General features: G+C 43.8%; 1 protein-coding gene across 1 annotated transcript in view; it reads right to left on the bottom strand.

The window, feature by feature from the left end:
* kcnj5 (potassium inwardly rectifying channel subfamily J member 5) overlaps nt 1-23,526 on the bottom strand; it is a 35,912-nt gene extending 12,386 nt beyond the window's left edge. Inside the window, exons 1-3 of the mRNA XM_020503404.2 lie at nt 23,158-23,526; nt 10,805-10,887; nt 2,024-2,897 (exon numbers count right to left, since the gene is read on the bottom strand). Of these exons, the coding sequence (XP_020358993.1) occupies nt 2,024-2,897; nt 10,805-10,867 (937 nt within the window). The 5' untranslated portion in view covers nt 10,868-10,887; nt 23,158-23,526. The remainder of the gene's footprint in view (nt 1-2,023; nt 2,898-10,804; nt 10,888-23,157) is intronic.
* Between the last annotated feature and the right edge of the window lie 1,191 nt (nt 23,527-24,717).

Genomic DNA, 24,717 nt, shown 5'->3' with positions numbered 1-24,717 from the left:
AATATTAGAGAGCTTCTCTCATGTCCCTTTCCATGACGGCGCTAGCAGCCACGTGGGTGAGTGTTAGTTAGCTACTGACTGGAACAATAAGCTAGCCAAAACCAACAACTCAAACAAACAGACTATACCGCTACAAGTAGTAAGTGGAGTTACAAACGGACTATTCTAAACAATTTCCCACCAATATGCTAGGGTTGCTAATGCTACTTCATGACATTGCGTACAGTATTCAGGGTAATCAACAGACTGCTGCAACCTGATTGGCTGAGCCACTCCAGTATGGTGGTGGAAAAAGGTGATTCATGAAGAAAGTATGCATATTTTCTCCATTTTTCTCCACCTTCTCGCCATTAAATCGAGTTAAGGAGGAAATTGACGTATTTGCTGCCTGAATGGAGAATGTTTTATGTACGAACCGGTCCACGGGGATACGAGTGTATAGCAGGCTGCATACATTCCCTTTGGACTGTAAGATGAAGCTCCTCAATATCGCCATCTGCCTGCCTTTGGGCTAGGCCTTCAAGGAGCACAAAGAAATAATTGCATCATTGTATCTTTGTACTCCCTGATGAAGGCCATGCTGCCGAAATGCGTCACTTAAATTAGTTTTTAAACATTTGTTCCATTGAACATGCCATACAACTAAAGGCATTGTAATTACATGAAGAGTGCCTTGTTTCTCCTTTCTTCTTAAAAACATTAATATTCACTAGGAAGAAGAAAAATCATGACCCTACGAATGAAGTATGTAAGTGACATGTATAATGCATTGTATTTAGATTATTGCATTATAATCTGTCCTTGAACAAAGGCCGATACACAATGTGTAAGGTTTGCACATACAGTGTTTACCTGAGTGGACTAATTCACCACAGGAACATATTAGGAGCAAATAAGGAATTAGCAGTGGAGTGTGGCCAGGGCTGTACAAGTGTCGTCATTCCCTCTGCTACTGTGATAAATAAGCAGATTTCCTCATTCAATAATCAATACAAAGACTTCCAAGGCTACCAGGAAGCTAGCTGGGGATCTCTTGAGTACAAATAGTTCAAGTCTCTGGGATGCAACTCACTAGGCATGGGACAGTTTTTTTATAGTTTGAATTTAAATGTAAAAAAAAAAGAAAGTTGAATCTCCCTTTCCAGGCTATTTTACAGACGTGTATAAAAAGTTGCTTCTGTGTTTTTGGTGGTAACATCCCAGAGAAGAGTATATGTTAGCCAGGCCAGTACTGTCTTCAACAACCTGTTTCTTTCATTACCGCAACACCTCTCCCTATACACAGACCAGCGTGGGAGGCTAACACTCCTTCCTTTAACAAACAAACATCTCAAAGAGGCCTCCCTGATGCACCAACATAGGGGAGATGCGGGCCTCAGTATGGATGTGGAAACATTTGCCTACCTGCAACAACCTTCCAAATAAAGACCCTGCCCACTGTTAATTTTTGGGTAATTTGTCTTTGTGGAAAATTACAGAGTTGGTCATGGTAACAGGAAATAACCTATGCTCTCAAAAAGCTATATTTTAAATTTTTAAATGGTCTCTTATGACACTAGACAGCCATATTTACCTGAGTTGGTAAATATATTTATTACTGTATATGCAGATCCAAACCATATGGTACCTTTTAGAAATTGTGTTTGTATGGGTTGGAAATTGTCTGGTTTGTTGAATGAAAGACATGACATTATCAATGAATATGAAGAACCACAATGGATTTACTGAACAGACAAGAGTTGAAATGGAACTGACCAAGGCCCTATTCAGAAACAACACTTAGCTGTCCCCTACCCCCAATGCACTAGTGTAGATACAAAATTATTGGTCAATTCCACCAACCCTATCAGAAGACAACGTGGCGCTACTACCATATTGCTTATATAACTATCTAATTGTTTCAGGTCTTCATGAGGGGTCTATGGGCTAGGGGTCCAATACACTAGTGAACTTCACTCAGGTGACCATTAACCTGGTGCCCTATACTCTGGTGACCTATTAGCCTTGGTTCAAGAGGACGTACCCGTAGCTTCGACCATGCCCTCCAGGATGACCACAATCTCAAACTCCTCCTTATCCATCTGTGCCTGGGACAGCTCCCAGAAGGGGCTCTTCTCGTTGATCTCGTGGGAGATTATGAGTGGGGAGACCAGGAAGAGCCGGTCGTCTCCTGTGTCGAAGCCGATGTTGATGTCCGTCTGGTTGAGAGGGATGAACTCCCCCTCCTTGGTCTGCTGTGAGCGGATAAGCTTGGCCCGGATGGAGGCCTCCACGATGTGAGAGTTGCGCAGGTCCCCGACTCTGAACATGAGACACAGCTTGTTGTCCCGCACAGAAATCACTGCCTTGTGGGAGAACATGAGCGTCTCAGCGCGGTTTTTGGGCTGGGAGATCTTCACGAACATGCAGCCCACCATCATGGCATTGACGATGGAGCCCAGGATGGCCTGGATCAGCAGCAGGATGATGCCCTCAGGGCACTTCTCTGTGATGACGCGGTAGCCGTAGCCGATGGTGGTCTCCGTCTCGATGGAAAAGAGGAAGGCCGAAACGAAGCTGTTGAGGTTCTCAACGCAAGGGGTCCAGCCCTCCTCGTCGCTGTGCCACAGGTCCCCTCGGATCAGGGCGATGATGTACCACAGCAGGCCGAAGAACAGCCAGTTGACCACGTACACCAGAGTGAAGATGAAGAGGCTGAAGCGCCAGCGCAGGTCTACCAGGGTGGTGAACAGGTCGCTAAGGTAACGGTAGGTCTCCTGCACGTTTCCGTGGTGAACGTTGCACTTGCCATCTTTCTGCACATAGCGTTGCCGGGGCTTCTTGACTGGGTCGGCGATGAGGTGGGTGTGCTCGGTGGAGATCTGGGCCTCCCGCATGTGTTTGGGAAGCTTTTGCACCTGGAGAGACAGAGAGGAAGAGAGACAGTTCCTCTGAGACGTTGGTCACAATATCATTGTTTTCAGTATTTAATGTGTGGAGCCAGGAGTGACCTGTTCAGGAAAAACACTGGGCTCTCATTACAGTCTATCGCTTGAGACCATTGTTTTTCCTGGTCAGGTCAAAAGGTCAGCAAAAATGTCTGCCTCTATTCATGTGCAATGTCCTCATATTACCCTTGTTGCTACAATGTGTGAAACATCCTCATATTACCATTCTTGCTAAAATGTGTGAAATGTCTTCATATGTCTGTGTGAAATGTCTGTGTGGAATTTTCTCATATTGCCCTTGTTGCTACAATGTGTGAATTGCAGTGCTGTCACACTGTCATGTTATATGAGAAAATACACATTCTCAACCTTTTAAGTAATTGCTTTGACTTCATCCTCAACCACCTTCAACTGCCACCCTCTTTGGGGTACGTGATTCACATTTAAAAACAGTCCATTTATATTTTCCAACGGTGCTATACATTTGGGTGAGTTTTTTTTCTTGCCTGAGTAGCCTTGTTTCACTGGCAAAAATAAAATTAAACCATCTAGTGTTCAGCGAGATAACAATACAATGTCAAATACAGGTAGCATAGTCAAATAATTAACATCCAATCACATTAACCATTACTCTCTCGTAGGAATTCCACTAACGGTCCGTATGTAGCCAAACATAGCTTCTGCTCATGTTGGTATCTGTACTGATGGCGCAAAAGCCATGACAGGGAGACATAGCGGAGTGGTAACGCGCGCTGCTCCCGATGCAACTTGGGTACACTGCACCATCCACCGAGAGGCTCTTGCTACCAAGGGAATGCTTGACAGCTTGAAAGACGTTTTGGACACTACAGTGAAAATGGTTAACTTTGATAAAGCAAGGCTCCTGAACTCTTGTGTATTTTCTGCACTATGCAATGATATGGGCAGCGACTATGTAACTTTTTTACAACATACTGCACTGGTTATCAAGGGACAAAGTATTGACACGTTTCTTTGAATTGAGAGACCATCATTTTCACTTGTCTGACCGCTTGCATGATGACGAGTTTCTCACATGACTGGCCTCTCTGGGTGATGTTTTTTCCTCACCTGAATGATCTGAATCTAGGATGTGCGGGAAAAAATGACTTACAGGCTTACAATGATGGCAAAAAAACTAATTTTGAGAGTGCGCTGACCATGGTGTTAGAGGGGTACGCAGCTGGAGGTTGAATGTTTGAAGGGGTATGGGACTATAAAAAGTTTGGGAACCGCTGCCCTGGCTAATTGAAATGAAGGCTCCTGATACTGTAGCTGCACTGCTCCCATAACATTGTGTGAGAGAGTGTCTCTCCAAGCATATGGTGCGTCATGACTGGGAGGGAGAAGAGAGAGAGAGACCACAAGAGTATGGGGCCTGCCTTCATTCCTCACTGTTGGCCCAGCTCCAGACAGGCGATCTGTTTCCACAGCTGCACCTCTCCTGTACCTCACTCCCTATGGGACACTGGCAGGTCTGGATAGGAACATAGGAGGCTGCTAATCTAGTCTTTTTTTTGCAACCTGCATTGAGTATAATTCAGATCCAGCTCCAAAACTGAAATAATGGCTCCTGATGTTCAATTGAAGGAATTTAAATTAAAGACATGCCCTTGAAAATACATGCTATAGTCCTGCAAATTATTTAAATATAGATCTGAATACTGTAAGCAGGTTTCCTATCACAAAAGCCCAAAATAAATAAATTGTGACACTTAATGGAAATAGCAGCGATAGGAGGAATATTGTAAAGATCTACAACATTTTTATCCATTCGACAGGGGTCGAGCAATAAACTTTATATATTGCGACAAATTATGACGGAAAAAGGGGTTTTCTAATAAATGCTTGCCGAATAATTTTGAAAGTACACAGGGCATGTGATGTCAACAGGTAACGATGAAGCAGCACTCCACATTTAATTCGAAATGCCTACTGCCTATTAAATCTATCTTTGCAGGATCCTTGTCCTGACTTTCAAATATGGCTTATTTGCTTTGACTTTTGTGGTTGGTTGAATGCATGTTTCACCATCCAATTATTTCAGATCTACAGATGTGCAAGTTTCACCATGGCACAGACCGTGGCGATACGTTGACACAAGAATTATTAGAATATGGTAAATATTAATAAATTCTTGCATTCCATGCTGGCTTTTGTGTGCTACCTGAGACATGAAACAGATAGGTGGGAGGGCATACAGCCTGTCACCAATTTATTCATCGGCAATTTGCCTAAATAGGTCATGGAAATACATCAAGCACTTCATTTGTAATCAACACTGTAGATTATTTTTAGCTGTGACGTCATTTTGGCCAGCTGTTTTTATTGACACAAGACAGTTAAATGGAAACGCACCATAGCAGACAATTGTCAAACCTATTTTCTATGAACATTTTATAAATGTCAACAACAACAAAAAATCACTGGACAAGTTAATGGAAACATAGCTACTGTTTGAAATTCTAGCTAGGAACTCTTCATTGTAGTTCTATAAACACACGCACATTAGGAGAGTATTCCATGTATCAGATGTTGCTTTATTGATATATTATACAGTAATGAAAGGTTTGACAGTGAAGTGAAAGACAACACCCATTGATCAATACAGCAATTAGTCACTCAATGACATTGGGATCCTGTGACATGTGTTAAAAAATAGGGGTTACTTGAAAATGTAATGTCTTTAATTTGAGCCATTTTTCTACAGCAGGTATTTAATCATATAGCAACAGGAAATGTGAATTATTATGTGGATTAGAATGGACATTTTTGTGGGGGTTGCTACATTTTTCGTAAATTTCAAAGTGGAAATTACCAACTTCAGAATCCTTTTTAAACCTTGACTACACTACACAGTTTACATTTCCTGCATTGCAAGTTATCCTCCAACAGGGTGAACAAATGAAGATCCTACATCTGTACCTGTACAGTCCTAAATCAAAGACAATGGACCTGTTTGTTTCCATTTGAGAGTGTTAAAGAAATTCCTAATTGAGTGATTGATGAAGCCATCACAGACAGTGCTACAGTAGTGCAGCCAGCCCAGAGTCAATGACGTCCCCAGGGCAGATACTCCATATACAAATTAATTAGCCGTTGTTGTGTGCTGGTGTTTCCCACAGTTGGTTTGCCTCACCACACTCAGGAAGAATAAATTAAATTGCCTCTGGAATAAAGACAAATAACCTGGCCTATTTCACCATCCATTATCAGGACATGCAAGTCATTTTCTCACAATCATCCTCTCTTTCCCTCTCCATGGTAGTGAGCTGAACCATCCATCATCTTCCGCAGACAGTCAGGCACACACACATGATCACCCTTCTTTTAGGAAACTCATGATCCACAATGTTTCCCCCTCGTCCCCTTATATTTTTCCCTTACACCAGACACTTCCATCTTTCACCACCCCCTCTTTCTTTCCTTCTTCCTCGCTCTCTCTCTACCTCCCAGCAGTGTCACACAGGACAATTGGGGGAGGGAGAGGAATGTGTGTATGTATGGAAAACATGTATCCAAAATGGCGTAACAGTGCAGACGTGTTTTGTTCGTCCTCTCGTGTACTTCTGTATTTTTTCATCTTTTTTTGTATATATTTCAATTCTATTTTCAATCTCTTCTCCATTTTAGTTCAATTATACCTTCCGGTAACCTGCCTCACCCAATGTGATACGGAACCGCTATTATTTGTCATTTTTAGACCTGATAGCAAGAACCCCAGACATCACAAGCTAACCAGCTAATTAGCTACAAGCTAATTAGTAATTGTTAGCCACTGCTAGCGGCCTTTACCTTTTGCACAGGTACCAGCCCTTTATAAAAAATATATATTTTTTTTAGCCTGGATAATACTCGCCAGCCTACCAGTAACGGACTGTTTCTCCACTACAACACCGGATTCCTGCAGTAATCCCTGGTCCATTCTCCTCATCTTCACAGCTATGTAGCACCCACCAATTTACCCAGTACCGAAGCTATCCCTGAGGCCCACCTCCCAGCCTACTCGGTTGTTCACACGGACTCCACCCAAACACGGCTAGAACACTCTACTCCACCCGATCCTTGCCGTAAGCTCTGGACCTTGGCACCGGATCACCGCTGCTACTGAGTGGCTAACGCCTCTGCCCCGAAGCTAGCACCAGTTAGCCGTGAGCCAGGTGCATCTGCCGGATAGAAAACTAAATTACTACAACTACAATACCTCTTTTGCCACCTGGCTTGGATCCTTAGTCGACACGGTGCCCGCCGCACCACCACGACAGGTCTGCCGACGAATACTCCATCCGCTGTGCCTTCAACCAGCCTCCATCGGAGCAGACGCTTCTACTAGCCCTGGGCTACAAACTTTAAACGCCGCGTCACCCGCGTGCTAGCGTAGTAACGACTACTCCGCTGCCTCCCTGTTCATCTATTGCTGCCAACTGGACCCTATGATCACATGGCTACATAGCTGATGCCCGCTGGACTGCCCATTAATCATGGTACTCCAATCTGTTTATATATTTATTTTGTTTGTTTGTTTATCTCCGGCCCCAGCCACGAACTCAGGCTCTGTGTGTAGTTAACCGACTCTCAGCACATTCATCGCCATTTTACCTGTTGTTGTTTTAGCTGATTAGCTGTTGTTGTTGTCTTAGCTAGCTCTCCAAATCAACACCTGTGATTACTTTATACCTCGCTGTATGGCTCTCTCATATGTCAATATGCCTTGTATACTGTTGTTTAGGTTAGTTATCATTGTTTTAGTTTACAATGGAGACCCTAGTTCCACTCATTATACCTCTGATACCTCCTTTGTCCCACCTCCCACACATGCGATGATCTCACCCATTATAACCAGCTTATCCAGAGATACAACCTCTCTTATCATCACACAACATTTTCCGTCAAGATAGACAGCCAAAGGGGGAGGAGTTGCAATCTACTGCAGAGAGAGCCTGCAAAGTTTTGTCATACTTTCCAGGTCTATACCCAAACAGTTTGAACTTCTAATTAAAAAAATGTACCTCTCCAGAGATAAGTCTCTCACTGTTGCCGCTTGCTATCGACCCCCCTCCGCTCCCAGCTGTGCCATGGACACCATTTGTGAATTTATCTCCCCCATCTAGTTTCAGTGTTCATTCTGTTAGGTGACCTAAACTGGGATATGCTTAACACCCCGGCAGTCCTACAATCTAAGCTAGGTGCCTTCAATCTCACACAAATCATCAAGGAACCCACCAGGTACAACCCTAAATCTGTAAACATGGGCACCCTCATAGACATTATCCTGACCAACTTGCCCTCCAAATACACCTCCGCTGTTTTTTCAATCAGGGTCTCAGCGATCACTGCCTCATTGCCTCTATCCGCTATGGGTCCGCGGTCAAACGACCCCCGCTCATCACTGTCAAACGCTCCCTAAAACACTTCTGCGAGCAGGTCTTTCTTATAGACCGGGTATCCTGGAAGGATATTGACCTCATCCCGTCAGTCGAGGATGCCTGGTCATTCTTTAAAAGTAATTTCCTCACCATCTTAGATAAGCACGCCCCGTTCAAAAAATGCAGAACTAAGAACAGATATAGCCCTTGGTTCACTCCAGACCTGACTGCCCTTGACCAGCACAAAAACATCCTGTGGCGGACTGCCATAGCATCAAATAGTGCCCACGATATGCAACTGTTCAGGGAAGTCAGGAACCAATACACGTAGTCAGTCAGGAAAGCAAAGGCTAGCTTTTTCAAGCAGAAATTTGCATCCTGTAGCTCTAACTCCAAAACGTTTTGGGACACTGTAAAGTCCATGGAGAACAAGAGCATCTCCTCCCAGCTGCCCACTGCACTGAGGCTAGGTAACACAGTCACCACTGATAAGTCCATGATAATGGAAAATTTCAATAAGCATTTCTCAACGGCTGGCCATGTCTTCCTCCTGGCTACTCCATCCCCGGCCAACAGCTCCGCCCCCCCCGCAGCTACTCGCCCAAACCTCCCCAGCTTCTCCTTCACCCATATCCAGATAGCAGATGTTCTGAAAGAGCTGCAAAACCTGGACCAGTACAAATCAGCTGGGCTAGACAATCTGGACCCTCTCTTTCTAAAACTATCCGCCGCCATTGTTGCAACCCCTATTACCAACCTGTTCAACCTCTCTTTCGTATCGTCTGAGATCCCTAAAGATTGGAAATCTGCAGCGGTCGTCCCCCTCTTCAAAGGGTGTGACACCCTAGACCCAAACTGTTACAGACCTATGTCCATCCTGCCCTGCCTATCTAAAGTCTTCGAAAGCCAAGTTAACAAACAGATCACTGACCATTTCGAATCCCACCGTACCTTCTCCGCTGTGCAATCCGGCTTCCGAGCCGGTCACGGGTGTACCTCAGCCACGCTCAAGGTACTAAATGATATCATAACTGCCATCGATAAAAGACAGTACTGTGCAGCCGTCTTCATCGACCTGGCCAAGGCTTTCGACTCTGTCAATCACTGTATTCTTATCGGCAGACTAAGTAGCCTTGGTTTTTCTGATGACTGCCTCGCCTGGTTCACCAACTACTTTGCAGACAGAGTTCAGTCTGTCAAATCGGAGGCCATGTTGTCCGGACCTCTGGCAGTCTCTATGGGGGTACCACAGGGTTCAATTCTCGGGCCGTCTCTTTTCTCTGTATATATCAATGATGTCGCTCTTGCTGCGGGCGATTCCCTGATCCACCTCTACGCAGACGATACCATTCTGTATACTTCTGGCCCTTCCTTGGACACTGTGCACTGTAGCCTCCAACTGCTCTTAAACGATAGTAAAACCAAATGCATGCTTTTCAACTGTTCGCTGCCCGCACCCACCCGACTAGCATCACCTCCCTGGACGGTTCCGACCTAGAATATGTGGACAACTATAAATACCTAGGTGTCTGGCTAGACAGTAAACTCTCCTTCCAGACTCATATTAAACATCTCCAATCCAAAAATCAAATCTAGACTCAGCTTTCTATTTCGCAACAAAGCATTCTTCTCTCACGCCGCCAAACTTACCCTAGTAAAACTGACTATCCTACCGATCCTCAACTTCGGCGATGTCATCTACAAAATAGCTTCCAACACTCTACTCAGCAAACTAGATGCAGTCTATCACAGTGCCATCTGTTTTGTTACCAAATCACCTTATTCCACCCACCACTGCGACCTGTATGCTCTAGTCGGCTGGCCCTCTCTACATATTCGTCGCCAGACCCAGTGGCTCCAGGACATCTATATGTCTATGCTAGGTAAATCTCTGCCTTATCTCAGTTCACTGGTCATGATAACAACACCCACCCGTAGCACACGTTCCAGCAGGTATATCTCACTGATCATCCCCAAAGCCAACACCTCATTTGGCTGCCTTTCCTTCCAGTTCTCTGCTGCCAGTGACTGGAACGAATTGCAAAAATAGCTAAAGTTGGAGACTTTCATTTCCCTCACCAACTTTAAACATCAACTATCTGAGCAGTTAACTGATCACTGCAGCTGTACATAGTCCATCTGTAAATAGCACACCCAATCTACCTACAGTGCCTTGTGAAAGTATTCGCCCCCCTTGAACTTTGCGACCTTTTGCCACATTTCAGGCTTCAAACATAAAGATATAAAACTGTATTTTTTTGTGAAGAATCAACAACAAGTGGGACACAATCATGAAGTGGAACGACATTTATTGGATATTTCAAACTTTTCAAACTTATAGGCTTGTTTATTGTTTACTCCATGTGTAAATCTGTGTTGTTTTCTGTGGCACACTGCTTTGCTTTATCTTGGCCAGGTTGCAGTTGCAAATGAGAACTTGTTCTCAACTAGCCTACCTGGTTAAATAAAGGTAAAATAAAAAAAAATTCTTACTGCTGTGGGTGTGACACCTATCTCCATGTCGTGGTCCATGTGGACTCGAGAATCTCCTGCCATCCTCAGGTGGAGCTCAACACCTGTGGGGAGAGAGGGAGATGGAGATTCAACTAGCTTTGAATATCCAATGAATTCAGCATTACACTTTCATTAATGCACAGAATTATGCATCAATCAAATCTCACCAATAGATTGTTTTTCACAACATATCCCCTAAGATCAATCAGGAAAAATCAAGGATTAGGAAAAATTCTGCATAGTCAATACTGCATTGACTGATAACCCTGAAAAAAAAGTTTTCTACACATATCATGTCAATCACTTTAACAAAATCAATACTACTATGCCAGTCATCTGTTTGAATAAGAGCCACTACTAACAGCGAGCCTGAAACTTAACAATGCATGCTCAGGTCTCCATTTTCATGTCAAATCTAGGCTACTGTTATGCTCCAACAACCATACTAGCATTCCATTAAGAATGCAAATCCAGTACATTACTTCATTCATTACTTAATGCTACAGTAGGTGGCATGTGAGGACAGTGAAGTCAGTAGTGAGGACATTAGAACAGAGCCTCAGTTCATCATAATAAGACAGACCTTTTTCACCAACACAGAATGCTAATGTGTGGATTAACTCTGGACTCACATGAGAAATTGGACTCACTCTGTTAGCTAATTTGTAATCTCTGAATGAAGCAGTCTCAGCTGTCAGTAGCTACCGTGTTCAACCTTTGTTATCCCCCTGAGGAGGAGAACACATCAGTGCCAGTACACTGCCTGGGCTGAACACCAACCCAACTGTTAAAAGCCCTGATGCTGCATGGACAAGCTGACCACTACTTGAATCACAATAATCACCAGCCTGGACCCTTCACAATATGTCCACAGCACATTTTTATGTCTTCATTTCTTTGTTTAAACTTCCCATGTGCCTACAATAACAGCTCTTTAGTTTCGAAGACTTCTTTTCGAACAGTAAATGTGGTTTCTTTGTTGTTGTTTTAGGTCTATTGGTGTAATACATTGATCTAATGACAGACTGCAGTGTCTGTGCTCTGATTTTAATGTGCTAGAAATTGTATTTTTAAACATCAATTGCATACTCAAACCGACAGAGGGAAAAAAATTAATGAATAATATTTTTTGGCAATGGGATTAAATTACATACGGGAAGTCAGCACTACAGATATGAGATGGGGAGAGGGCAAGTCTATAGGGACTAATTTTAGCTGCAATTTCACAACACCATTTCAGTTATATAAAAGTGGAATAACTGATAGGGTCACTGGTGTTTAAAAATAATCCAATATAGTGACAGAGTATGAACTATGTGTTCCATAATCACCAATCAGCAGAGGTGTAGACTCAAGGCACATGACTTGGACTCCAGTGAGACTCGAGTCACAAGTTTGATTTGAGACTCGACTTGATAGAAAATCAAATTTGAGACTTGACATGGAGCCTCAAGACTTGGGACTCGACTTTAACTGCCTAGAAGGCCAGCATCCTGGAATCGCCTCTTCACTGTTGACGTTGAGACTGGTGTTTTGCGGGTACTATTTCATGAAGCTGCCAGTTGAGGACTTGTGAGGCATCTAGGGTCACATGTGTAGACTTTACCGTGAAAGGCTTACTTACAAGCCCTTAACCAACAGTGAAGTTCAAGAAGAAGAAAATATTTACCAAGTAGGCTAAAATAAAGTAATAATAAAAAGTAACACAATAAGAATAAGAATAATGAGGCTATATACAGGGGGTACCAGTACCGAGTCAGTGTGCAGCGGTACGAGTAGCAGCAGTGTACAAGAGGGGGGGTCAATGTAAATTGTCTGGTGGCAAAACTGTTCAGCAGTCTGATGGCTTGGGGGTAGAAGCTGTCGAGGAGCCTTTTGGTCCTAGACTTGGTGCTCCGGTACCACTTGCTGTGCGGCAGCAGAGAAAACAGTCTATAACTGGAGTCTCTGACAATTTTATGGGCTTTCCTCTGACACTGCCTCTTATATACAGTAGGTCTTGGATGGCAGGAAGCTTGGCCCCAGTGATGTACTGCACTACAGCCCCGTCAATGTTAATGGGGGCCTGTTTGGCCTGCCTTTTCCTGTAGTCCACGATCAGCTCCTTTGTCTTGCTCACATTGAGGGAGAGGTATATAGGCCGTCTCATCGTTGTCGGTGATCAGGCCTACCACTGTTGTGTCGTCAGCAAACATAATGATGGTGTTGGAGTCGTGTTTGGCCACACAGTCGTGGGTGAACAGGGAATACAGGAGGGGACTAAGTACACACCCCTGAGGTGTTAAGCATCAGCGTGGTAGATGTATTATTGCCTACTCTTACCACCTGGGGGCGGCCCATCAGGAAGTCCAGGATCCAGTTGCAGAAGGAGGTGTTTAGTCCCAGAGTCCTTAGGTTAGTGACGAGCTTCATGGGCACTATGGTGTTGAACGCTGAGCTGTAGTTGATGAACAGCATTCTCACTTAGGTGTTCCTTTGTCTAGGTGAGAAAGGGCAGCGTGGAGTGTGATTGAGATCGCGTCATCTGTGGATCTGTTGGGGCGGTATTCGAATTGGAGTGGGTCTAGGGTGTCCGGGAGGATGCTATTGATGTGAGCCATGACCAGCCATTCAAAGCACTTCATGGCTACCGACGTGAGCGCCATGGTTCTGTAATCAATTAGGAAGGTTACCTTCGCTTCCTTGAGCACAGGGACTATGGTGGTCTGCTTGAAACATGTAGGTATTACAGACTCGGTCAGGAGAGGTTGAAAATATCAGTGAAGACACTTGACAGTTGGTAATCCGTCTGGCCCAGCAGCTTCGTGAATGTTGACCTGTTAAAGTTTTTGTTCACATAGGCTACTGGGAGCATTATCACACAGTCATCCAGAACAGCTGGTGCTCTCGTGCATGCTTCAGTGTTGCTTGCCTCGAATCGAGCATAAAAGGCATTTACTCGTCTGGTAGGCTCGTGTCACTGGGCAGCTCACGTCTGAGTTTCCCTTTGTATTCCGTAATAGTTTTCAAGCCCTGCCACATCGGACGAGCGTCAGAGTCGGTGTAGTAGGATTCAATCTTAATTATGTATTGACGCTTTGCTTGTTTGATGGTAGCTGGATTTCTTATAAGAGTACAGATTAGTCTCCCGCTCCTTGAAAGTGGCAGCTCTAGCCTTTAGCTCGATGCGGATTCTGGTTGGGATATGTACGTACAGTACATATCCCAAGATGACATCGTCGATGCACTTATTGATGAAGCCAATGACTGAGGTGGTGTATTCCTCAATGCCATTGAATGAATCCCCAAACATATTCCAGTCTGTGCTGGCAAAACAGTCCTGTAGTGTAGCTTCCACGTCATCTGACCAGCTCCGTATTGAGCGAGTCACTTGTACTTCCTGCTTGAGCTTCTTCTTGAAATCAGGAATCAGGAGGATATGATTGTGGTCAGATTTGCCAAATGGAGGACGAGGGAGAGCTTTTTATGCATCTCTGTGTGTGGAGTAAAGGTGGTCTAGGATTTCTTTCCCGCCTGGTTGCACATGTGACATGCTGGTAAAAATGTGGTAAAACTGATTTAAGTTTGCCTGCATTGAAGTCCCCGGCCACTAGGAGCGCCACGTCTGGGTAAGCATTTTCTTATGGCCTTATAGAGTTGGTTGAGAGCAGTCTTGGTGACAGCTTCGCTTTGTGGTGGTAAATAGACGGGTACGAATAATACGAATAGAACTCTCTTGGTAGATAGTGTGGTCGACAACTTATCTTAAGGTACTCTACCTCAGGCGAGCAGTACCTCGGGACTTCTTTAATATTAGACATCGCGCACCAGCTGTTATTGACAAAAAAGACACACACTACGTCTTACCAGATGTAGCGTCTCTGTTCTGCCGGTGCATGGAAAATCCTGCCAGCTCTATATTATCCTTTTCTTTGTTCAGCCACATCTCAGTGAAACATAGGATGTTACAGTTTTTAATGTGCCTTTGGTAGGATAATCTTAATAATAGGTAATCAATTTTATTTTCTAACGATTTCACGTTAGCAAGGAGGATGGAGTTGGGAGTTTACTCGCTCGCCTCCGGCTTCTCAGAAGGATTCCCAATCTGCGTCCCCTTTTCCAGCGTCTTTTCTTTACGCAAAAGGCGTGGATCTGGGCCTGTTCCAGTGAAAGCAGGATATTCTTCTCGTCGGACTCGTTAAAGGAAAAAGTTAAACGAAAAAATGTCTTCCAGTCAGTGGTGAGTGATCGCTTTTTTGATGTCCAGAAGTTATTTTCGGTCATTCGGTAGCAGCAACATTATGCACACAATAAGTTAAAACATTCTCAAAGTTTGGGTGGTTACTGGCCATATGTCTAAAGACAGCTGTAACATCTCACTGCCTTCAGTATTGTGGGATGAAGATATATTCTGGTGAATTAATAACGGTATTTGTGAGGAAGAAATGGGCTACCTAGTTGACAAGCATTCTGCGGGCAGGCAGCCCTCCAAAGTGATAGTGTTTGGTGCAGACAGACCATGCTTTCCATCTGATCCTGCAACCTCCTGTGTACAGGTATTTAGGCCGTATGATTCTTCTTGCTTAGAGAAGTGATGGCATGATATCCCTACTTGGCTGCAAACATGAATCACTTTCAGCTCAAAATGCAGGTGTAAAAAATAGTTTATTTCTATATCTTAAGTTTAGAAAATGCATTGCCATTTCTGGCTTTATTGACAGGCTACATTTGCGCAGCCATTGTGTGCGCATTCATGTGTGTGCGCGGGGCTCGCAAGCTTTGAGCCACAACTTTTTGGGGAATGGGGGTCAAAAACGTTGAGAATCACTTACAGATTTCTGATTTGCTATACAGCTATAGGATCGGGTGCAACACAAACATCAGATTGTAAGGAGAGCATTGCCATAAATAAATATGCAGCTACAAAAAATGTGTGATCAAGAATATCGACTGTTTACTTTGCAAACTCACCAGCAATGGACCCTCAACCAACAATTACTAGCATAGGTCTAACTAGGTCTACTGGTTTTTAGGTACAGTATTTCAAAATTGCTTGAAATGCATAATTTACTCATGAAGCTTGCATTTATAATTTCTTGTTAAAATGAGTTATTACATAATTAAAATATGTTGTAGACAAAATAATGAAAAGTGCTGTCTGGTAGCTTCAATAAATAGACAACTCATTGCATGTATAACTTATTTCTTATACATGAGACTTGACTTTAAAAAACGTATGATTTGACTCGACTTGCTCTTAGAATGCACGACTTGGACCCGACTCGAGATTCGACCCATTCTACTTGGGACTCGACTTGAGACTCAAACCTTGTGATTCGAATAATAGTGTCTTGATTCCACCTCTGCCAATCAGAAAGCAATCACCAGATTGCTTCTACCTGAGAATAACAACACCATCTGATTTGTCTCTGTCGTCATGCTCTGACATTGCTCCATTTTGATCAGTGATAGATGCAAGGCAAGGCATCATGGAGAGAAAATGCAAAGTGGGGTGGAGGAGCGAGGGCCCACGTCACACATGAGATCCACACAGGAATACAGTGTTGACATAGACGGGTCTAAAGCAAAGGGCAGAGCGACGTGACAGGCATTTGAGACAGACAGACAGACAGACAGACAGACACGAATACAAGACACACAAGGCCCAGAATAGTGAATGCGTTATAGTGTCGCCAGGTCCTGCTTTCCAAGTCAGTTCAGGATTATGTCGTGTCTTTGGCTATGCCGGATTAAGTGATATGACATGCTATTCTATAAAATAATTTATCCGTAATTAATATTACCTGATTGAGCTAATCATGTAAATGTAATTAACTAGAGAGTCGGGGCACCACAAAATAATATTTATAGAGCTGTTATCTTCCGAATAAACTCTTAAAGACCAAGTAATATTTTACATCAGTAGCAGTCAATATTAATCGTCACCTTATTTCAGTCTCATCTGAAAGTTTTAAATTCTTTAAATTCTTGGTTATCTGCACTAACAAGTTGAATCAGCAATACAAAATTGGGTTTAATGATTTATTTACTAAATACCTAACTAATCACACATACACATAATTAATCATAACTTGATTACAAATTACGTCACAAAGGAAAACGTCCCTGGCGGGCGGAACAGATACGACAGCTTGTTACACAAAAGAAAAGGTTCTGGGTTTGAGTGAAAGAGAGGGAAGACTGGGCGAAGCTGTGCTATCGTAAATACAGTATCTTGTGCATTCTAAATTACAGCCAATTTGGAAAAGGAAAATGCAATAAATATTTACTCTGAGCTGCGCTTCAGTAAGTTGGTGGTAGATGGAAGGCCGTGTTGCCAAACCGAGTCCTTTGTCCTTTGAAGAATGTCTCTGGTTGTCAATTGGATACGTTGTAGTAACGTCATTGTGTGGTAGACGGGATACTCTGTCTGTTCCTTCCTAACATGCGTTTGCAGCTGCTGTTGCTAACTCAACGGCTAGGAGGTATCACTTCTGTAGTGAATAAGAGTTCAAAGTTCATACCATTCGCAACCAAAGCTCACGCTGATGTTGGCTTCGTTCTGTAGTTATTATCTGAACCATTCTGACATCGGACCGTCGTCCTCACATCCTCGGAACAGGAGGTTACATTGTTGTCAAGGCTTTATATAGGAAGGGAGAGGAGGGCGTGTTTGAAAGGTTTTATAGCCCATGTCCCTTCACAGGGGCGAGCCACTGATTGAGCAGAGACCTACCTTGTGAAAACCCAAATCTCACATTTTAGAAGCTAAAATCACATTTCATCCCATCACGAATAATTTCATATTCAAACATACATATTGAACAACAATTCCATGTGAATCCGATAACTCTGATGTGTAGACTTTCCACTGTAGAGTTTATGTCATCTTATCATTGATGAGAATGTCTCAGATGACAACCGAGCTGACATCATATTCATTAAATACCACCGCATATGTTCAATTGTTTGGATTGTTTGGAATATAGTTAATTTCCCCCCACCTTCTGATGTTCCCAGAATCTCTATGTTAACCAAGGGTTTTGCAAATGTAACATCAGTAGGGTAGAGAGAGGAAAAAGGGGGGAAGAGGTATTTATGACTGTCATAAACCTACGCCCAGGCCAACATCATGACACTTTCATGCATTAAACATCTCCCCAGTGACTGGTGAACTCAGGACCTGTGTGCATACTCTGCCTGTGTTTGATTGCTGCTCTGCTCTCGCTGCAGACTCACCAGCGGTTGTGCAAACACAGATTCCAGCTCAGCATTTTATCTTTAAGAGGGTAACAAGCATTCATCTTGTTACTTGGAGAGCGACAGGATGCTTTGGGTGAATTGGGTTTAGACTCTGATAGAGTGAGTGCTCATCTGTTGGTGGCGGAGAAGTAAACCTACCGTTGTGCTCGTGCGCTCTCTATCTCTCTCTCTCTCTCTCTCTCTCTCTCTCTCTCTCTCTTTCTTTCTTTCTTTCTCTCTCTAGCAGCTGTTTCAGGCTGCTGTAATGTTTCCACCTGTACACTTTCACATTACGTTTTTTGAGGACAGTCCAAGTCTTTGTTTGAGTTACACAAACAGCTATTGTAAGGTTTAATTATCTTCATTAGAGGCTCTTTAAAATGTTGTCGATGTCAGCCCTCTGTGCAGTTAGGAAATGTGAGTGCTAGTTGTGAGGAGTTAGGTGGCCAGGACAAGGCTTGTATCAATATTAAATACTGCTCCAATAACACGACCGTCGGCCAACAGAGTTAACTGGCCTCTGGAGGACCGTAATAATGAGGACTTAGATTAGCCCCTAGTCATTACTCTGCCTGAGAAGACAAAAAACTTGATCAACAAGATAACTGGGTTTGGAGCACTTCATTTTCTCGATTAGCTTACATAATTTGAAGGTAATCAAAGCTCTTTAAAAGAGCAAATTTGGGGACTCAATCAAACACATTTCCTGTCTGAAAATATCCATGAGACGTGCATGTTTTGCAAATGGTTTCAAGCTAGATCTATGAACAAGCTCCAGTATACCACGCTACTGTCCATTCCTCAGAGAATGATGAGTGCAGTAAGAAACTGCTAATTCTGCAGTAACCCTTTGGTTTACAATACAAATTCTGTTATTTAGGGGCACTAATCCATATATTCTGAGGTCATACAGAAGCTTTCTATTTTCCACAGAAAATTCAATTCTGAGGAGTCATCAAAACAAAGCATAGGTCTGACAGAGGGGAGGAAAGAGAGAGGGAGAGAGCTGAGTCTTCAATAACATCTGCACTGGGAGGATCTGCACAATCAGTGCAGAAGATATATATCTTCTCTAGTGGAATAAGTTGCTCCAATGTCTCTGTCATTTCTGTAGCCCAGCATTGGGAGCCTACTGGAACTTCCCCTCCCCTCCCCTGCTCCTCTCTCCCCCTCCCCTGCTTCACTCTTCCCAGAGCCAACTCTCATCAGCAGCGTCATGGTTACCAGGCTCTCATTCATGAGTTAGTCGCAGGCTAATGCCTCGATCACACCAAGAGCATCATTGCGCAAAATGGTACGCAGCATAATCTTGATATGTGTGCAACAAAAGTTCAACATTCCCCCTCTGCTACCATTTCTGTCAAGCCGTCTACGCATACAGTTTGATGCATACGTATGCACCACACAGAACGCACTGCAACTGCCTCTGCAACGCAATGCTGCAAGGCAAACAAAGTGTTCCATTGGAAATGAATGTATTTCTGGTGTGCCAAAATGTAAGGACGCTGTGTGATCGAGGCATAAGACAAGTGGCTCACAGTGCAGCGCTTCATCCCTATCTTTGCTCACTTATGACACTTTGAGGTCGGTCAGGGCAAATGACTAAAAATGTCTCCAAAGCCTATTAATGCCAGCCAGCTTGGCTTCAGGCCCAGACTCATTTTTCCCCTCCTCGTGGCTGATAGCCGGCCTTAAGCATATACAGTATAGTACTTGTATCATCTCTCACGGATCACCTTCTCCTGAGCAATAGACACCGCCTCAGCTAGACGGCCTGCCCACTTGGAGACTATTAGTCTAATGAAATGACAACGGACCAAAAAACTAAACACCACACAGCCACAGCCAGGAATAACTGCTGCTTACTCGAATCTCGTCCTCTCGCGCCCCTGTGCCAAGGGTACGTGTATTTATAAGTGATGCCCCAAACTCCCCAACACTGTTGAGTGATGCTGGACGGACTGAGCACCAGGCCAAGCCAACAACACCCAGTCCACTGGACCAGAGTAGTCCTATAGGACATGAATGTGGCAGGAGAGGAGGATGGGGGTTAAGGAGAGGACAGGAGCTCCAACACCCTGCAACACCATGTCCCGTATTTATCAGGTGGCTCGTCAGCCTCTTATCGTGATTTACGGGCCAGAGCCCACATTCACAGGAGTGAGAGAGTGACTGGTGGATGGACAAGAGGAGGTAGAAAGCAGGAGAGGAAGAGAGGAGGGGGTGCTGAGCGCATGCAGAAAGAGCCAAAGGTCACACGGACCTGATTAGAATTCTTGCGGCACCTCGCTCTGTCCCTGCACCAGTCCTTTGAGGAGGCCGCTCCTCGCCACCACATACCATGTCAGAACATCCATGGTGTCACTCAATAAGCCTTGAGCCCGTTATGCTGAACATATGTCTCATTCCCTGTGTTAATAGGCTGTGACTGAGGGAAACTACTCACCCTGGGCGATGGATGCTCACACTTGGCTCCATAGATAGATGTGTACGCAAAGGAAAATCCGTCTGGAGATGGTTAAGTAAACAAGATGTTAATTTATTTCACCTAATGATAGCAAGGGTTCTAATTATGATTCTCCAGGATAGACACCACTACTGCTTCAAATTATTGAACAAATAATACATGAATATTGCATATGAAAGGGTTCTACTAACCTAACATATGGAATTGTTTTAAGACGGTCATACCGTGGATCATTTAACTATTTGAATTCAAATTTGGGGATTTTAAAAAATGTATTAAAAAAACACATTTATATTGGCTTTTACTACTGTAGCCCATTGAAACACATTGAATAACACATTCATTAATGGCAAAAAAAAGAAATTAACATACAGATATTGAAAGCATTTAATGAGAGCTTAAAAGGTGTGCAACATGAAAATACTGTCTCATTTACATTGTGTCATTTATTGACAAGACCGACCCAGAGATAGAATATCCAAAGTCAAACCAATTTTGCTACTGTTGCACACCAGCAAGCTGAAGCCAATAATTTGGCTAACTCTTCCCACCTGCAAACACACAGGAGATACCCACATCAAACCACACCACGAAACCAACTCACTTTTGAATTCAGTCATGGCCTCTAGCATTTCTTAACGAACCAAATCTAAAACTAGGCCAAATCAGGAAGTTCAGCCGCCCTTTAACAATGGAGCTCCAGTCCGTATGACCTGCAGCATCTTAATCCCCATAATGCCCTTCAAGATAAAGGACATCATTGCTTTTGCAAGGAGCTCTGTCTCTAAAACCTCAATGTCATCCCACATTGTTCTCCAGTCGGTGACACTGGACAGATTAGAGCATGGCCAAGTATCACTCTCCTCCCACTTCCACCTCCACCTCGGTAACGGCCAATTAACCTGGACAAGAAATGCTCTCCCATTCTGCCTAGCTGAGTGGCTTTACAGGGCTGCAGTAGCCTTCTTTTCAAATCATACAGACACACAGTTTCCATAGCACTTAATACAAAGAATTGTTCACGCTTGGCTAAGCTCCTGACACAGATGCATTGCTGCAATACAAGCGGGGATGGGCTGATTTATCTCAGCCATGCCTACCACCTTACCCAGAGACCCGGTTTTCACAAAATAAATTCACACAATTAATTATTCAAACACACAGTAATCTCATCTCAATGTCTCATTAGATTTGGACTAGCGTTCTGGGCTGAATCAAACCTCAGTCCACAACATTAGAGAGACTGAGTTGGTTTCAGTGGTTGACTGAGGTGATGCACAGAGGCTGGCTGATACTGATGGCTTTACAAAAGGAGTTACAGCATAACTCTAATGCAGTTTACAAGGTCAAAGGGCCATCCATCAAAATGACTTACGGTGCTACAACTTTCACCCCGTGCAACAATCAAACAGTGGCTGCACCAATCAAAATGGCTGCACCATTTCATCAATGGTTCATGTCAGATTGAAGTGATACCTATACAAATGGACTGGTTACACACACACATACACACACACACAAACTTAATCAAAAGGTTAAAAAGGTGAGCATAGAATAAAATATGTGCTATATACTACTGTTCTGCACCATCCTTCTCCTATAGTTCATTTCCCTGTTAGCCCTACCTTTACACTGCTCAATGGGAAATGTTTGAAAAAATAATGATCACATACCGAATACTTTTAAACCACCTCTGCATTCCCTGCTGAGGACATTCCCAGGAACATTGCGTCGGAAAAATATGCCCGTTGGACATGGCCACAGACCCCATTGTCATGAAAGTTTTACAGGGACAACTCAAGATATTTTGTGCAGAGTGCACTCAACCAGGACAGACTATAAGAGCAGACAATAGCACATCACAGCCCTGAAACTAGCCTTTCTAATCCCCGGCTCAGAGAGGACTGAGTGCTCCAACAGAATCAATGCAAATGATTTGCTCTAAATTCTTTACTAGTCTCCGATATTCCAGCGAAAAGCTACTGCAAACAGATAATGGCCTCTCTCTCTCTCTCTCTCTCTTTCTCTCTCTCTCTCACCACCTTCTTTCATTGAATGTGTGGAATCGAAAACAACACAACACACGGTGCTGTGTGTAAAACCCCCACACTGTTGGCTGCTGCACTCGTTAAACTCCTGCATTCCACTATAGGAGAATTTAAGCATCCTCTAGCATCAGGCAACTAGGCAGTAGCCTCAGCAGCATCTCACAGTGGTCTGACAGGGCTGGAAACCCATTGTTTTTTGATTACCTAGCCCTCAGAATGAGAGCAAACAAATGCACTGCAGTGACATTAGTGATATAGAACACAAGCAGGCTGTGATGGGAAAGAGGCAGTGCAGGCTGGAGGTATCTGAGGTATCTCTCTCTTAGGGAGCATAGCAACCATACTATATGGTTTTAATTCACGTACACACTTTGATCTGACACGCAGCTAAATGGATGATGGCGAGGTGATGAATTACAGAATGTAATGACAGCATGGCATCGCATTCAAAGGCAGATCGAACAGCTCAGCTGCAGCCCAAGTGTACCCTATAAGCACAGCGTTAGGCTTGCATCAGAGCTATACTTTCTCTCCCTCCTTCTCTCTCTGCTCCGGCCATGTCTCCCTACTTTTTCTCAGTCTAGCATGAGTCTTACCTTCAGGAAGCCACAGGAGCAGCTGGCAGGCTCCCGTCAAGGCATTTCACGGCTGCTACTCTCCCATGGACCTCCCTCTCCTTCCCTTGCTTTGTTCAGCAGCCCTCCTGCCTCCCAGCTCTTCTCTTCTCCTTTTCACCGCTCTAGTCCTATGTGCTTGAGTGTGTGAGTGTTTCCTCCCCCGACCACCCCCCTCACCCTCTTGCTCTTCTCTTACTTCCTCACCCTCCTCTTACTTCCACGCAGAGCTCTTGTCTCTTAGGATTTATCCTTTACGTGTGTGTGTGTGTCTGTGCCACATGGCACGATTCACTCTGCAGTCAAAGAGGAATGAGCTGGGAAGAGAAGAACACTGTGAGAGGCAGAGAATAGGGAGGTACCTAGTCAGTTGTCCAACTGAATGTATTCAACTGAAATGTGTCTTGCGCATTTAACCCAACTCCTCTGAATCAGAGAGGTGTGGGGGGCTGCCTTAATCAAAATCCATGACACCCAGGGAACAGTTGGTTAACTGCATTGCTCAGGGGCAGAACGACAGAGTTTTACCATGTCAGCTTCGGGGATTGGATCCAGCAACCTTCTGATTACTGGTCCAATGCTCTAGCCACTTGCTGCCCAGTGAGTATAGGGAGAGAGTATAGCGAGAGAGAGTATAGGGAGAGAGTGAGAGAGAGAGTGAGTGAGGTAGAGAGAGAGTATAGGGAGAGAGAGAGAGAGAGTGAGGTAGAGAGAGAGTATAGGGAGGTAGAGAGAGAGGATAGGGAGAGAGAGAGAGAGTGAGAGAGAGAGAGAGATTATAGGGAGAGAGAGTAACATGGAGAGAGAGTGAGGGAAAGCAAGAGTGAGAAGAGAAAGAGAGGTAGAGAGAGCATATTGAGCACTGAATGAAATTAAAAAGGTACTAACCACATTTGGCTAAAACTTAACGAAGGTACAATCTATTGTGACAATGATGTTTACGTATGTGCAGCTTATGCTCCTCCTTCAGATTCATCATACTTTGATGATCAGTTTTTTGACAATCTCCATACAGAAATCATTCAATTTCAGGCAGAGGGTAAAGTGCTTCTTTGTGGAGATTTCAATGCAAGAACCGGTTCTGAGCCTGACTACACTGATGCGGGAGGTAACCACCACATATTTGGACACCCCTCCATGTACAGTAGCCCTATTATAAATAATAGAAACAGTCCTGACCAAATACTGAACAAAAATGGGAAGGAGTTAGTGCATCTCTGTCGAGCCTTAGATGCTTAATGGTCGAATCAGAGGGGACTTTTTAGGTCACTTTACTTACTGCTCAGCTCTTGGGACAAGTGTAGTCGATTATGCCATCACTGATATTGACCCCTCCTCCATTAGTGCATTCACTGTCAGACCACAGACACCATTGTCAGATCACAGTCAGATCAACGTGTTTCTGAAGAAATTAACCAGTAATATTCATTCAAAAAAACAGCCCAATAAACTCTACAACATAAACCAATCGTACAGATGGGCTAAAAACAGTGCAGAAAGATTCATTGAATCACTGAACTCAAATGAAATTATGAACTCTAT

This window comes from Oncorhynchus kisutch, linkage group LG15 (assembly GCF_002021735.2).
Source record: "Oncorhynchus kisutch isolate 150728-3 linkage group LG15, Okis_V2, whole genome shotgun sequence".
NCBI classification, from domain to species: Eukaryota; Metazoa; Chordata; class Actinopteri; order Salmoniformes; family Salmonidae; genus Oncorhynchus; species Oncorhynchus kisutch.
The sequence above is the reverse complement of the archived record's forward strand: the minus strand, read 5'-3'. Positions and strand labels throughout refer to the sequence as shown.